Raw genomic sequence first — 14034 nt, forward strand, 5'->3', positions numbered from 1 at the left:
TGTTGTGTAGAGACTTCAGGTCATACTGTACGACATGAAATGTTGTGTAGAGACTTCAGGTCATACTGTACGACATGAACTGTTGTGTAGAGACTTCAGGTCATACTGTACGACATGAAACTGTTGTGTAGAGACTTCAGGTCATACTGTACGACATGAAACTGTTGTGTAGAGACTTCAGGTCATACTGTACGACATGAAATGTTGTGTAGAGACTTCAGGTCATACTGTACGACATGAACTGTTGTGTAGAGACTTCAGGTCATACTGTACGACATGAAAATGTTGTGTAGAGACTTCAGGTAATACTGTACGACATGAACTGTTGTGTAGAGACTTCAGGTCATACTGTACGACATGAAATGTTGTGTAGAGACTTCAGGTCATACTGTACGACATGAACTGTTGTGTAGAGACTTCAGGTCATACTGTACGACATGAAATGTTGTGTAGAGACTTCAGGTCATACTGTACGACATGAACTGTTGTGTAGAGACTTCAGGTCATACTGTACGACATGAAATGTTGTGTAGAGACTTCAGGTCATACTGTACGACATGAAATGTTGTGTAGAGACTTCAGGTCATACTGTACGACATGAAATGTTGTGTAGAGACTTCAGGTCATACTGTACGACATGAACTGTTGTGTAGAGACTTCAGGTCATACTGTACGACATGAACTGTTGTGTAGAGACTTCAGGTCATACTGTACGACATAAACTGTTGTGTAGAGACTTCAGGTCATACTGTACGACATGAACTGTTGTGTAGAGACTTCAGGTCATACTGTACGACATGAACTGTTGTGTAGAGACTTCAGGTCATACTGTACGACATGAAATGTTGTGTAGAGACTTCAGGTCATACTGTACGACATGAACTGTTGTGTAGAGACTTCAGGTCATACTGTACGACATGAACTGTTGTGTAGAGACTTCAGGTCATACTGTACGACATGAACTGTTGTGTAGAGACTTCAGGTCATACTGTACGACATGAACTGTTGTGTAGAGACTTCAGGTCATACTGTACGACATGAAATGTTGTGTAGAGACTTCAGGTCATACTGTACGACATGAAACTGTTGTGTAGAGACTTCAGGTCATACTGTACGACATGAAACTGTTGTGTAGAGACTTCAGGTCATACTGTACGACATGAAATGTTGTGTAGAGACTTCAGGTCATACTGTACGACATGAACTGTTGTGTAGAGACTTCAGGTCATACTGTACGACATGAACTGTTGTGTAGAGACTTCAGGTCATACTGTACGACATGAACTGTTGTGTAGAGACTTCAGGTCATACTGTACGACATGAAACTGTTGTGTAGAGACTTCAGGTCATACTGTACGACATGAACTGTTGTGTAGAGACTTCAGGTCATACTGTACGACATGAACTGTTGTGTAGAGACTTCAGGTCATACTGTACGACATGAACTGTTGTGTAGAGACTTCAGGTCATACTGTACGACATGAACTGTTGTGTAGAGACTTCAGGTCATACTGTACGACATGAACTGTTGTGTAGAGACTTCAAGTCATACTGTACGACATGAACTGTTGTGTAGAGACTTCAGGTCATACTGTACGACATGAACTGTTGTGTAGAGACTTCAGGTCATACTGTACGACATGAACTGTTGTGTAGAGACTTCAGGTCATACTGTACGACATGAAACTGTTGTGTAGAGACTTCAGGTCATACTGTACGACATGAACTGTTGTGTAGAGACTTCAGGTCATACTGTACGACTGACATGAACTGTTGTGTAGAGACTTCAGGTCATACTGTACGACATGAAACTGTTGTGTAGAGACTTCAGGTCATACTGTACGACATGAAATGTTGTGTAGAGACTTCAGGTCATACTGTACGACATGAAATGTTGTGTAGAGACTTCAGGTCATACTGTACGACATGAAATGTTGTGTAGAGACTTCAGGTCATACTGTACGACATGAACTGTTGTGTAGAGACTTCAGGTCATACTGTACGACATGAAATGTTGTGTAGAGACTTCAGGTCATACTGTACGACATGAAATGTTGTGTAGAGACTTCAGGTCATACTGTACGACATGAAATGTTGTGTAGAGACTTCAGGTCATACTGTACGACATGAAATGTTGTGTAGAGACTTCAGGTCATACTGTACGACATGAACTGTTGTGTAGAGACTTCAGGTCATACTGTACGACATGAACTGTTAATTGTGTAGAGACTTCAGGTCATACTGTACGACATGAACTGTTGTGTAGAGACTTCAGGTCATACTGTACGACATGAAATGTTGTGTAGAGACTTCAGGTCATACTGTACGACATGAAATGTTGTGTAGAGACTTCAGGTCATACTGTACGACATGAACTGTTGTGTAGAGACTTCAGGTCATACTGTACGACATGAACTGTTGTGTAGAGACTTCAGGTCATACTGTACGACATGAACTGTTGTGTAGAGACTTCAGGTCATACTGTACGACATGAACTGTTGTGTAGAGACTTCAGGTCATACTGTACGACATGAACTGTTGTGTAGAGACTTCAGGTCATACTGTACGACATGAAATGTTGTGTAGAGACTTCAGGTCATACTGTACGACATGAACTGTTGTGTAGAGACTTCAGGTCATACTGTACGACATGAAACTGTTGTGTAGAGACTTCAGGTCATACTGTACGACATGAACTGTTTGTGTAGAGACTTCAGGTCATACTGTACGACATGAAATGTTGTGTAGAGACTTCAGGTCATACTGTACGACATGAACTGTTGTGTAGAGACTTCAGGTCATACTGTACGACATGAACTGTTGTGTAGAGACTTCAGGTCATACTGTACGACATGAAACTGTTGTGTAGAGACTTCAGGTCATACTGTACGACATGAAATGTTAATTGTGTAGAGACTTCAGGTCATACTGTACGACATGAACTGTTGTGTAGAGACTTCAGGTCATACTGTACGACATGAAATGTTGTGTAGAGACTTCAGGTCATACTGTACGACATGAACTGTTGTGTAGAGACTTCAGGTCATACTGTACGACATGAAACTGTTGTGTAGAGACTTCAGGTCATACTGTACGACATGAACTGTTGTGTAGAGACTTCAGGTCATACTGTACGACATGAACTGTTGTGTAGAGAGACTTCAGGTCATACTGTACGACATGAAACTGTTGTGTAGAGACTTCAGGTCATACTGTACGACATGAACTGTTGTGTAGAGACTTCAGGTCATACTGTACGACATGAAATGTTGTGTAGAGACTTCAGGTCATACTGTACGACATGAACTGTTGTGTAGAGACTTCAGGTCATACTGTACGACATGAACTGTTGTGTAGAGACTTCAGGTCATACTGTACGACATGAAACTGTTGTGTAGAGACTTCAAGTCATACTGTACGACATGAACTGTTGTGTAGAGTTCAGGTCATGTAGACATGAATGTTGTTCAGAGACTTCAGGTCATACTGTACGACATGAACTGTTGTGTAGAGACTTCAGGTCATACTGTACGACATGAAACTGTTGTGTAGAGACTTCAGGTCATACTGTACGACATGAAACTGTTGTGTAGAGACTTCAGGTCATACTGTACGACATGAACTGTTGTGTAGAGACTTCAGTCATACTGTACGACATGAAATGTTGTGTAGAGACTTCAGGTCATACTGTACGACATGAACTGTTGTGTAGAGACTTCAGGTCATACTGTACGACATGAAATGTTGTGTAGAGACTTCGTCATACTGTACGACATGAATGTTGTGTAGAGACTTCAGGTCATACTGTACGACATGAACTGTTGTGTAGAGACTTCAGGTCATACTGTACGACATGAAATGTTGTGTAGAGACTTCAGGTCATACTGTACAACATGAAATGTTGTGTAGAGACTTCAGGTCATACTGTACGACATGAACTGTTGTGTAGAGACTTCAGGTCATACTGTACGACATGAAATGTTGTGTAGAGACTTCAGGTCATACTGTACGACATGAACTGTTGTGTAGAGACTTCAGGTCATACTGTACGACATGAACTGTTGTGTAGAGACTTCAGGTCATACTGTACGACATGAAATGTTGTGTAGAGACTTCAGGTCATACTGTACGACATGAACTGTTGTGTAGAGACTTCAGGTCATACTGTACGACATGAAACTGTTGTGTAGAGACTTCAGGTCATACTGTACGACATGAACTGTTGTGTAGAGACTTCAGGTCATACTGTACGACATGAACTGTTGTGTGTAGAGACTTCAGGTCATACTGTACGACATGAACTGTTGTGTAGAGACTTCAGGTCATACTGTACGACATGAACTGTTGTGTAGAGACTTCAGGTCATACTGTACGACATGAACTGTTATGTGTAGAGACTTCAGGTCATACTGTACGACATGAACTGTTGTGTAGAGACTTCAGGTCATACTGTACGACATGAAATGTTGTGTAGAGACTTCAGGTCATACTGTACGACATGAACTGTTGTGTAGAGACTTCAGGTCATACTGTACGACATGAACTGTTGTGTAGAGACTTCAGGTCATACTGTACGACATGAACTGTTGTGTAGAGACTTCAGGTCATACTGTACGACATGAACTGTTGTGTAGAGACTTCAGGTCATACTGTACGACATGAAACTGTTGTGTAGAGACTTCAGGTCATACTGTACGACATGAACTGTTGTGTAGAGACTTCAGGTCATACTGTACGAATGAACTGTTGTGTAGAGACTTCAGGTCATACTGTACGACATGAAATGTTGTGTAGAGACTTCAGGTCATACTGTACGACATGAAATGTTGTGTAGAGACTTCAGGTCATACTGTACGACATGAACTGTTGTGTAGAGACTTCAGGTCATACTGTACGACATGAACTGTTGTGTAGAGACTTCAGGTCATACTGTACGACATGAAATGTTGTGTAGAGACTTCAGGTCATACTGTACGACATGAAATGTTGTGTAGAGACTTCAGGTCATACTGTACGACATGAACTGTTGTGTAGAGACTTCAGGTCATACTGTACGACATGAACTGTTGTGTAGAGACTTCAGGTCATACTGTACGACATGAACTGTTGTGTAGAGACTTCAGTCATACTGTACGACATGAAATGTTGTGTAGAGACTTCAGGTCATACTGTACGACATGAAATGTTGTGTAGAGACTTCAGGTCATACTGTACGACATGTATTAAAAGCAACAAAATAGCATTTAAAAGTTGTTCATTCTAAATTTATTAGAATTAATAGAAGAATTGCTACGATTACAAGGCATCTGGTTTCTTTCGGATCTAAGTAAAGTTGTAGCGATAACCTCAGTATATTGTTCAAGAATCCATATAAATATAACTGATCCATTAAAGCTTCTTTGTCAGCCATCCTCATATACCATTTCACACAACAAAATGTTCTTTTATGTTGACAGCAGAACCAAATAACAGGTTAAGTTTCTGATTCCATAACTGGTATTATTCTCTGTTCTAGCCTACATCCGAACAAAAGACCAGTGCACGCCGAATAGCCGTCAAAGTTCAAAGGGCATTGAGGTGTTAGTGAGTAGTTGCAGCGTGATAATTGCAGTCTTACTTCTAGTTGTGGTACCCTGACCTGCTTGCACTGGTACGGCATGTGTCTAAACTGGGCAGACGACGTGTTCATGCTAAGACGAATCCGAACAGGGGTGGGTGGACATCGATGTTCAAAGTATGGCGATGTCTTCATAAAATTAATGAAGTTTTGAGCGAAAGATGAAACCAAACAGGGTGATGGGCGAATTCTGTTATAATATGACGATGTTTTCATGCCAAGATGATTCAGACAGGGTAAGGAGGATTGAAGAATGACGAAGTCTTCATAATATGACGATGACGTTTTCACTCCGAGATAAATTCAGACATGGTGATGAACATACATTATAGATGTGTAAAGTCGTCTTTATGAGGAGATGAATGTAGAATTAGAGTTTAGTCTGAGAGGAATGTCAGTTCTTGGTGTGGTGTGGGGGGCGCGAGAACGTACAAAACGTGAATCCTGTAATACTTCTAGAAAGTAAGTGGTGCACTCATTGTAATGTGTTTCAAGGCTAGCTATAGTCGTCCAGATTGGTACTCACTCGGTACTGTAGCTCTACAATACAGTCCTACAAATAACACAACAAACATTCAATTTGGTGAACTTTTTGAAAATATCAACATAGGACAGCATTCAACAGGAGATTCCAGAGGGATCTTGGAGTTCAACACGAAATGATCTATGTCAGTCAATAGAAATAACAGACATTAGTGAACTTTCAAAAATATCAAAACATATAACAGCATTCAATAGGAGATTCCAGAGGGATCTTTGAGTTCACCATAAAATGATATATGTCAGTGAACGGCAAGAAGGATTTTCTTCCCTGCTTTTCCCTTCCTTTGAAATATATATGGAGAAACTTCACATAAGTCGGCATAGCACCAACAGATCTAACGACCATATAATGCTTGCAAAGATTTGTTTCAAAATGGATATGTAGAACTAAGAACCAAGCAAGCCCATCAAGTTTAATTTGAGGCAGACCCTTTCAGTACTTTTCTGTGAATGTGTCAAAGTCAAAGATGGCAATTATCAACCATGTTGTTTCCTGATCATTCACAAATTAGAAATCGAAATAACTTTTACATAATAAAGAATTTTGATTGATAGTGACAGATGTGTGGGCATTTTATACATAGCCTATAGAAATAATGTAAAATTTATCTAATTCTTCCTAATCTATAGCAGTGCAAACCTACCTGTCCTTGATAATATTCCTCTCTGATGTTTTGTAGTTTGTTGTCTGTTGTCATCAACGTTGTGTCCGATTCATGTGTTAGGAAAATGTCAACCTGTCAAAAGGAACAAGTTCAATTTAACATCCTATACAATAGTTGACTGGAACTGTGCCTGGGGATAAAAAACTTTCCTTTTTAACTTATTTTTACCCATGGAATCCTGCATTTGTTTGTTGTTGCAACTTTATCTTTGACCATGAAAATACATTTTCTGATTAAAATTATTGATTATTAAACTTTGAATTTTTGTTTTGTAAACATAGTTGGTATTGAAAGCTTATCGATACATATCTGATTTATTCAAAACCAGAAGAACTTACATTGCAGTGAGTTGTGAGATAAAGTTTTTTCCTTATAAAACTAATTAAATTCCCTATGGTCGCTTTGCCTGTCACTCGAAGAAAGTTTTTCGCCAAGGTAAGCTGAAAATAACCAAAACGTTGTTAGATACAAAAATAATGGAATTAATTTTAGATAGTTATGTCAAGTAAAGCAAATTAGGAACATATCATTTGTAATGGAATTTTATTTGCTAATAATAAGTCATTTAATCCAAGTTTTCATTTGTGAAAAATGGCTTAACAAGGACCTAACTTAGATGCAGAGTATATTGATTTATTGGCAATTGTTCTTAAAAAATGATGGAAAGTTTTCTTAATGTAAAACTGAGACATAAGAAAGATTGTTTTATATCTAACCACTGTTTTTACTCAAAAGAAATAAAATTGAGATTGAAAGGTTAAATTTCTCACCTGGTCACCAAACTCATCCAAATCCCTGTAAATTAATACCAATATTAATAATATTAGGAGCACATTTTCACATGTAGTTAAAATAAAGATTTAGAGAAATTTATTCGAGAAAATATCCTATTAAAGGGAGACAATTGATTCATTATTCATTAAAAATAAATAAAATAGTATGTCCAATCGTGTAAATATCTAAATACAAAGGTTTCCAATAAAATAACAGATTCTGATAAGAAACACACATTTTCTATAAGCTAAATCCGCCCTGTAAATGAAAATAATTAAAAAAATGTTCTACGATATATATATTGTTTAATTGACGTGATATATATCAATCATTTAAGAAAAAAAATGCTTTACTTCTCGTCATAATTAATTTCTAGTCATCATTTTTAGAGGAAATTAGGTAAAAAAGACGCAAGTAAATTACCTAAAACATTCTCACCAAAATGAAAATAAATAAAAATTGTGAAGTTCAATTTTTATAGAAAAATAACAGACTAAAAAGTGACAAAGTTGCTTTTAATCAGTCAATTTTCAAGAAAATTGAACCACAATTTGTCAAGATAGAGCATTTCTAGCACCAAAAAACCTTCATTTTTCATTAAAAAAGACGGGATTCACAATAGAGTTATCTCCCCTATTATACATACTTTTTATACATTCACTGCAGAATTTTCTGTTACAATATAGCCTAGATGTCAATAGTTTTAGCTTAAAAATGATTAACAATGTTTAATCAATATATATTTACCATAAAAAAATATTTTAAGGATTTTAAGGGAGACAATTGATTCAGTTTTAATAGTGTATAAAATTAATCAAAATGATACGTACATTTGAATATCTAGATACAAAGAATTTCCTTACAATAAACAGACATTGGATCTCTCTATCATGATCCGATTACAAAATAAAACATTACACTAACAGATTCTGATAAGAAACACACATTTTCTATGAAGGCTATTTAAGTAGACTATCATATGTATGCCTTATGATGTGAAAAATGAAATTATTACCCAATGTATTCGAGGAACAGCGATACACACTGTGACTTAAAGTTTCCAAGGTTACGTTGTTTTTGAGATTCTGCCTTTCTTGTTGGTGGCTTGACAGGCATCGGAGGAATGGAGTTTGGAGGCGGTGTCCGCGGTGGGGGTGGGGGCAGGGTTAGTTTTGGGGTTATTTGTACTAGAAATAAAACAAATGTGCACTAATTATATTGATTCATTAATGAAACATGAATTTATCATTATACAGATGGGCATTTTTCAAAACAAAAATGACTCTTTGGCTGATGGATCTTGATATGACAATACGGCTGTCTGAATTTAATATACATCCATTTCATTAAATATTTACTGATTTATAATTACAAAAAATATAGGACAATTATTACCTCCTGTTAATCTTTCATGTTCTTCATAAAACAATTTCTCTCTACGTTGTTCCTCTAAAACAAAACAAAAGATAATGTTCTGTAAACAAGAATTAATTGATCAATAATGGAGCAACAATTCTTATACATGTACATTGTGATATTCTCTTCAATTAGAATCAATGTATAAAAACACAATCTTTGGTTACACTGATAAAAAATAATTTTATTTATTTTCTTTATCTCATTTCTTAAGCCACAATTTTATACTGCATCAGTTCCTTATGATTACAAGGACATACATGTAAAATAATAATTTAAAAGGAAGAATTAATGTTCACTCAATCACATTCAGAAAAAAATTAGGTCAACTTCATTCAATCTTTTACCTTCAGCAATACTTGGCAATAATCTATACACAATATCTTGAATCGTACTGTCATTTCTGCAAAAAAATTAAAACCTTAAAATGATACGTTGGATCTAAAATCTCAACAAATGGTCAAGAGCTATTCAAGGTCACTTATCTGAATGAATTACTGTTGAATGAGGTCAGTAATCAAAGTTTTAGACAAATTAATGTTTACAAATGCTGAATTGGCCCAAATATTTTACAAATTTTTTGCACATCTTATATATAAGCCATCAGTTCATTTGCAAAAGAGAAACCAACACAGATTTTATATCTTTCAATCTGCATTTAATTGAGATCTCAAAAAGAGGTAGAGTGCTCATAGGTACAACAGGGGTGCTTTTCGGGTCGAATCCGGTATATAGAACTTTGCCTGCATGTAAGTGTAATCTTCTTCCTAGCCTTATCACCCTGACAGCATATAAATACTTTACTCTCCATCTATATGGACAAACTAATCAATAAGTGGACTTGCCTTATATGGACAAAAGGATCTGTTGGATGGATAGCTGCATCACATGTTGGGCAGTTCAAATGTCTCTCTGTGTGACGTACAATACAGGTTTTACAAACTGCAAAAACAAAACAAAAAATTGGTGATTCATGGATTCTGTCCTGGTTACCATTCTCTTGTTGCAATAAACTGATAACTCTGCTCCTTCGAATGTTCAAATGTCACCATCACCAATACAGTATAACCTGTCTAAACTTTATCTAATCCAGATCTTTGTTATAAAGAATATGGTGGATTCTAAATCCCAAAATGATGTGCGTGAAGTACAATTTACCATCGTCACTTTCAATTTAAGCGGTTTTGACATCATGTTTTGATGTGATTTAAGTGACGTCACAATCACCAGAAGGTGCGACTAATCAACAGTAAATTGTGAATTCATCCAAGTCATTTTGGAATCTCGAAACTCCCATATTCTTTTTTTTATTATCAAAAATTTTACATAGTATAGATAAATGGACACCAACACACAAACACTTCCATACACTTTTACCACAACACTCAGACATCAAAGTGTATGTTATGTTCCCCATATTGAAAATGCAGTAAACACAATTTAACACTAGTCAACAGATGTGTTGGTCTCCCTATAGATATGCAATCTTTCAGCTATAACCATTGAAATAAGACACATGCATCCATCCTTTTTTGTATTGAATCTATGCCACGGGTTTTGTAACATTAAACCATAACATGGAAGTTCCCTCCATCAACTTGCTATAGCACATGTTTTGTATATATATGGCTTTATTCTGTCTGTTACAGTTCTGCTTCAAATTTAATAGCCCTTTAAATAAATAGAAATTTTATGCTATTCCATAAATTCAGCTTGAAACAAGAGGCCCATGGGCCTTAACGGTCATCTGACTATTAGCACAACACAATGTAGTCGTTTAAAGTTTTTAGCATATTTGACCTCTGTGACCTTGAATGAAGATCAAGGTCATTCATTTGAACAATTTTGGTAGCCCTTCATCCCAGCATGTCATAGGCCCAATATCAGGTCTCTAGGGCCCAATATCAGGTCTCTAGGCCTCCTAGTTATTCACAAGAAGTTGTTTAAAGATTTTAGCCTTTTTGACCCCTGTGACCTTGAATGAAGGTCAAGGTCATTCATTTGAACAAACGTGGTAGCCCTTCATCCCAGTGTGCTGCAGGCCTAATATGAGTATCCTGGGCCTTTTGGTTCTTGAGAAGAAGTTGTTTAAAGATTTAAGCCAATTTGACCCCTGTGACTTTGAATGAAGGTCAAGGTCATTCATTGTATCAAACTTGGTAGCCCTTCATCCAAGCATGCTGCAAGCCCAATATAAGTATCCTGGGCCTTTGGTTCTTGAGAAGATGTCATTTAAAGATTTAAGCCTATTTGACCTCTGTGACCTCTAATGAAGGTAAATGTCATTCATTTGAACAAACTTGGTACCCTTCAGCCCAGCATGCTACATGCCCAATATCAGTACCCTGGGCCTACTAAGGGTTCTTGAGAAGAATTTTTTAAATCTGGGCTTTTTTAGTTTTTTTGCCTATTGACCCCTGTGACCTTGAATGAAGATCAAGGTCATTCATTTGAACAAACTTGATAGCCCTTCATCCAAGCATGTTACGGGCCCAATATCAGGTCTCTAGGCCTCTTAGTTATTCACAAGAAGTTGTTTAAAGGATTTTTAGCCTATTTGACCCCTGTGATCTTGAATGAAGGTCAAGGTCATTTATTTGAACAAACTTGGTAGCCCTTCATCCCAGCATGCTACAGGCCAAATATCAGTACCCTGGGCCTTCTGGGTCTTGAGAAGAAGTTGTTTAAAGATTTTAGCCTTTTTGACCCCTGTGACCTTGAATGAAGGTCAAGGTCATTCATTTGAACATACTTGGTAGCCCTTTGTCCCAGCATGCTACAGGCCAAATATCAGTACCCTGGGGCCTTTTGGTTATTGAGAAGAAGTCGTTTCACGGTTTGAATGAAAAGTTTACGCACGGCCCACAGCGGACGCCGCGCGACAACGGACGTAGCATGATGACAATAGGTCATCTTGACCCTTCGGGTAAGATGACCTCAAAAACAACATGAATTTGGAATAAAAAGTTACTATTGACAATCATTTTCTAAATTTTCCTTATAAGACAATAACTTACATGAATGCATGCACTCTGTGATAGTTGATGCTTCATACAGGTATCCTCCACACAGACCACAGGTAATGTATGGATTTATATCACGAATCTGCACATTTATTGGTTCTTTTCTCCGACTAGGACTTTCAGGTAAAAGTGATAGCTAAAACACAGAACAGTTTGTTCTTCACTGGGGCACAGAATCGTATGTACTATTTATGATAAGGACAAACCAGGAGAAAGAATTCCTACATGTTAGTACTTGAAAATTGATAAATCAATTGCACTGAGTTTCATTTTGTATAGATTTATCACCAAATGTATCTTTTGCATGCATGGTGGTTGTTGGCTTAGACATAAAAGAAAACTTCTCAATACCATAAACATCAGGAAACAAATGAATTTTATTTTGTTATTTTTTAAATCTTTTTCTCTCACAGTAATCCTTTTCTTCTTGTGAATCATAGACCAAATTATTCTATTAAAATGTGCCTGTATCTAAAGTGTATCTAATAAAAAATTTCATCATATGACATAAAGGAGTTTGAAGATGGCGGGACAAAATGACAGCCTCCGCTGGATTTTCGCTATACGGTACATTTTGACCTGAGACTCTTTGTGTTCCTTTCATAAGATCTATTGGGTTTATGAAACTCGTCTCAAAGTTTTCATTTTTACTTGTCAAGGCTCCAAAAAATAAAACCTTCTAAGACTTGTTTCATAAATGAACACTCATTTAAGATCCTGTATTTATAAAGTGCATACCTGATCCCGCAAGGAAGCAACTTTTGCTGGTGGTAATGGCTCTTGTGAATTTGAAACTGTTGATATAGGACTTTCTTCTGGCATTGGTAAACTGGTATCACTTGTAGAATGGTCCTCACTTGTCTGTTTAAACACACAACACAATCAACTGATTTATTAAACTGATATTCACTTGCTTATTATTTTTGAATACAATTAATTTAACTCAAGAGGAATTAAGCCAATATTGAATTAAATTTTCTTACCATTATTCAACAAGCAAACCCTTACCAGGTAATTAAGATAGAGTGATAATCCGATCATTATTTACAGTGGGTAGATTACTATAAATATAATAACTAATTCCAAAAAGATCTACATGTACATGTATCCTAATTATATATTATAAATTTGTAATTGATAATATGTTTATATCTGTATTTTATGAATTGTATACCTTATTATGTGGAACCAACATGTCTTTAGAATCAGTTGATTGGTTACATGTTTCGGAAGTGTCTAAGTCTTCTGTGGAATCATTAGGGGCTTCACTGACTTTGGACACATCTTTGAATGATGTGTCATCAGTGTTGTCAACTTCCATGTCCATTCTTCAGTTCAGTTAACTTTCTGTTATATGTCAGTTACACATAAGGGCTGAAAAGGAAACCTACATGTATGATATTTTTGAAACATATTAATGAACAAATCTACTAAGGTTACAGACTAAAATAAGGTTTTTGGTGATAAATTATACCATTTTTCTTTTAACCCAAATGTGTCATCTGTTTCAACTTCGCTACCCAAGGTTACTAGTCACTTCTCTCTGTAGTAGGCCTAGAGAGAGAATTGGACTAGTACTCTTGGCTAGCGAAGTTTTGTTCTACTTACAGGATAAACTTCTGAAATACACAGTAGTACAGACGTTTACAGTACACAGCAGATGATATTTTTTGTAAATTAAACTAAATTTACAGTAAAATAGATTGAATTTGTATTGAAACCTTAGCCTTTAAAAATAGTTCAAGTCATTTAACATATGATAAATTACATTTAAGAATGCTTACCACAGTTTAAAATCACGGTCTTTCATAATCGTGCCAAAATTTACTTTTGTCGCCTTTTTGCTACTTTGTCAAGAAGTTGTCGCCCCTTTATAGTTTTCCGTGTCCCGCTTGTTAGCTGTCTGTTGATTGGCTAAGGATACAGCCTTCAACCAATCACCTCTGCCGTTAGAAATTTTCTTTAATGGCCGAAAACTGAAAATGGTAGGTGCACG

The 14034-nt window shown here is 36.6% G+C and overlaps 1 protein-coding gene across 1 annotated transcript; it reads right to left on the reverse strand.

Moving 5' to 3' along the window:
- Positions 1–6113: 6113 nt before the first annotated feature.
- LOC138335632 (polycomb group RING finger protein 3-like) lies at positions 6114–13950 on the reverse strand. Its single transcript, XM_069284797.1, has 12 exons — positions 13823–13950; positions 13213–13412; positions 12777–12899; positions 12033–12174; positions 9861–9957; positions 9363–9418; positions 8995–9048; positions 8615–8786; positions 7596–7620; positions 7164–7265; positions 6805–6897; positions 6114–6170 (listed from the first exon to the last, which is right to left on the reverse strand). Exons 2-12 carry the CDS (start codon positions 13363–13365, stop codon positions 6114–6116), a joined length of 1074 nt encoding a protein of 357 aa, XP_069140898.1. The 5' UTR covers positions 13366–13412; positions 13823–13950.
- Between the last annotated feature and the right edge of the window lie 84 nt (positions 13951–14034).

This window comes from Argopecten irradians, chromosome 11 (assembly GCF_041381155.1).
Source record: "Argopecten irradians isolate NY chromosome 11, Ai_NY, whole genome shotgun sequence".
Lineage (NCBI taxonomy): Eukaryota > Metazoa > Mollusca > Bivalvia > Pectinida > Pectinidae > Argopecten > Argopecten irradians.

Coding starts and splice junctions, on each gene's coding strand:
- LOC138335632 (XM_069284797.1), bottom strand. CDS start 13,365: ATGGACATGGAAGTTGACAACACTGATGACACATCATTCAAAGATGTG. Junction 12,175..12,776: donor TTGCTTCCTTGCGGGATCAG/GTATGCACTTTA, acceptor TCTGTGTTTTAG/CTATCACTTTTACCTGAAAG. Junction 8,787..8,994: donor ACATGAAAGATTAACAGGAG/GTAATAATTGTC, acceptor TTTTATTTCTAG/TACAAATAACCCCAAAACTA.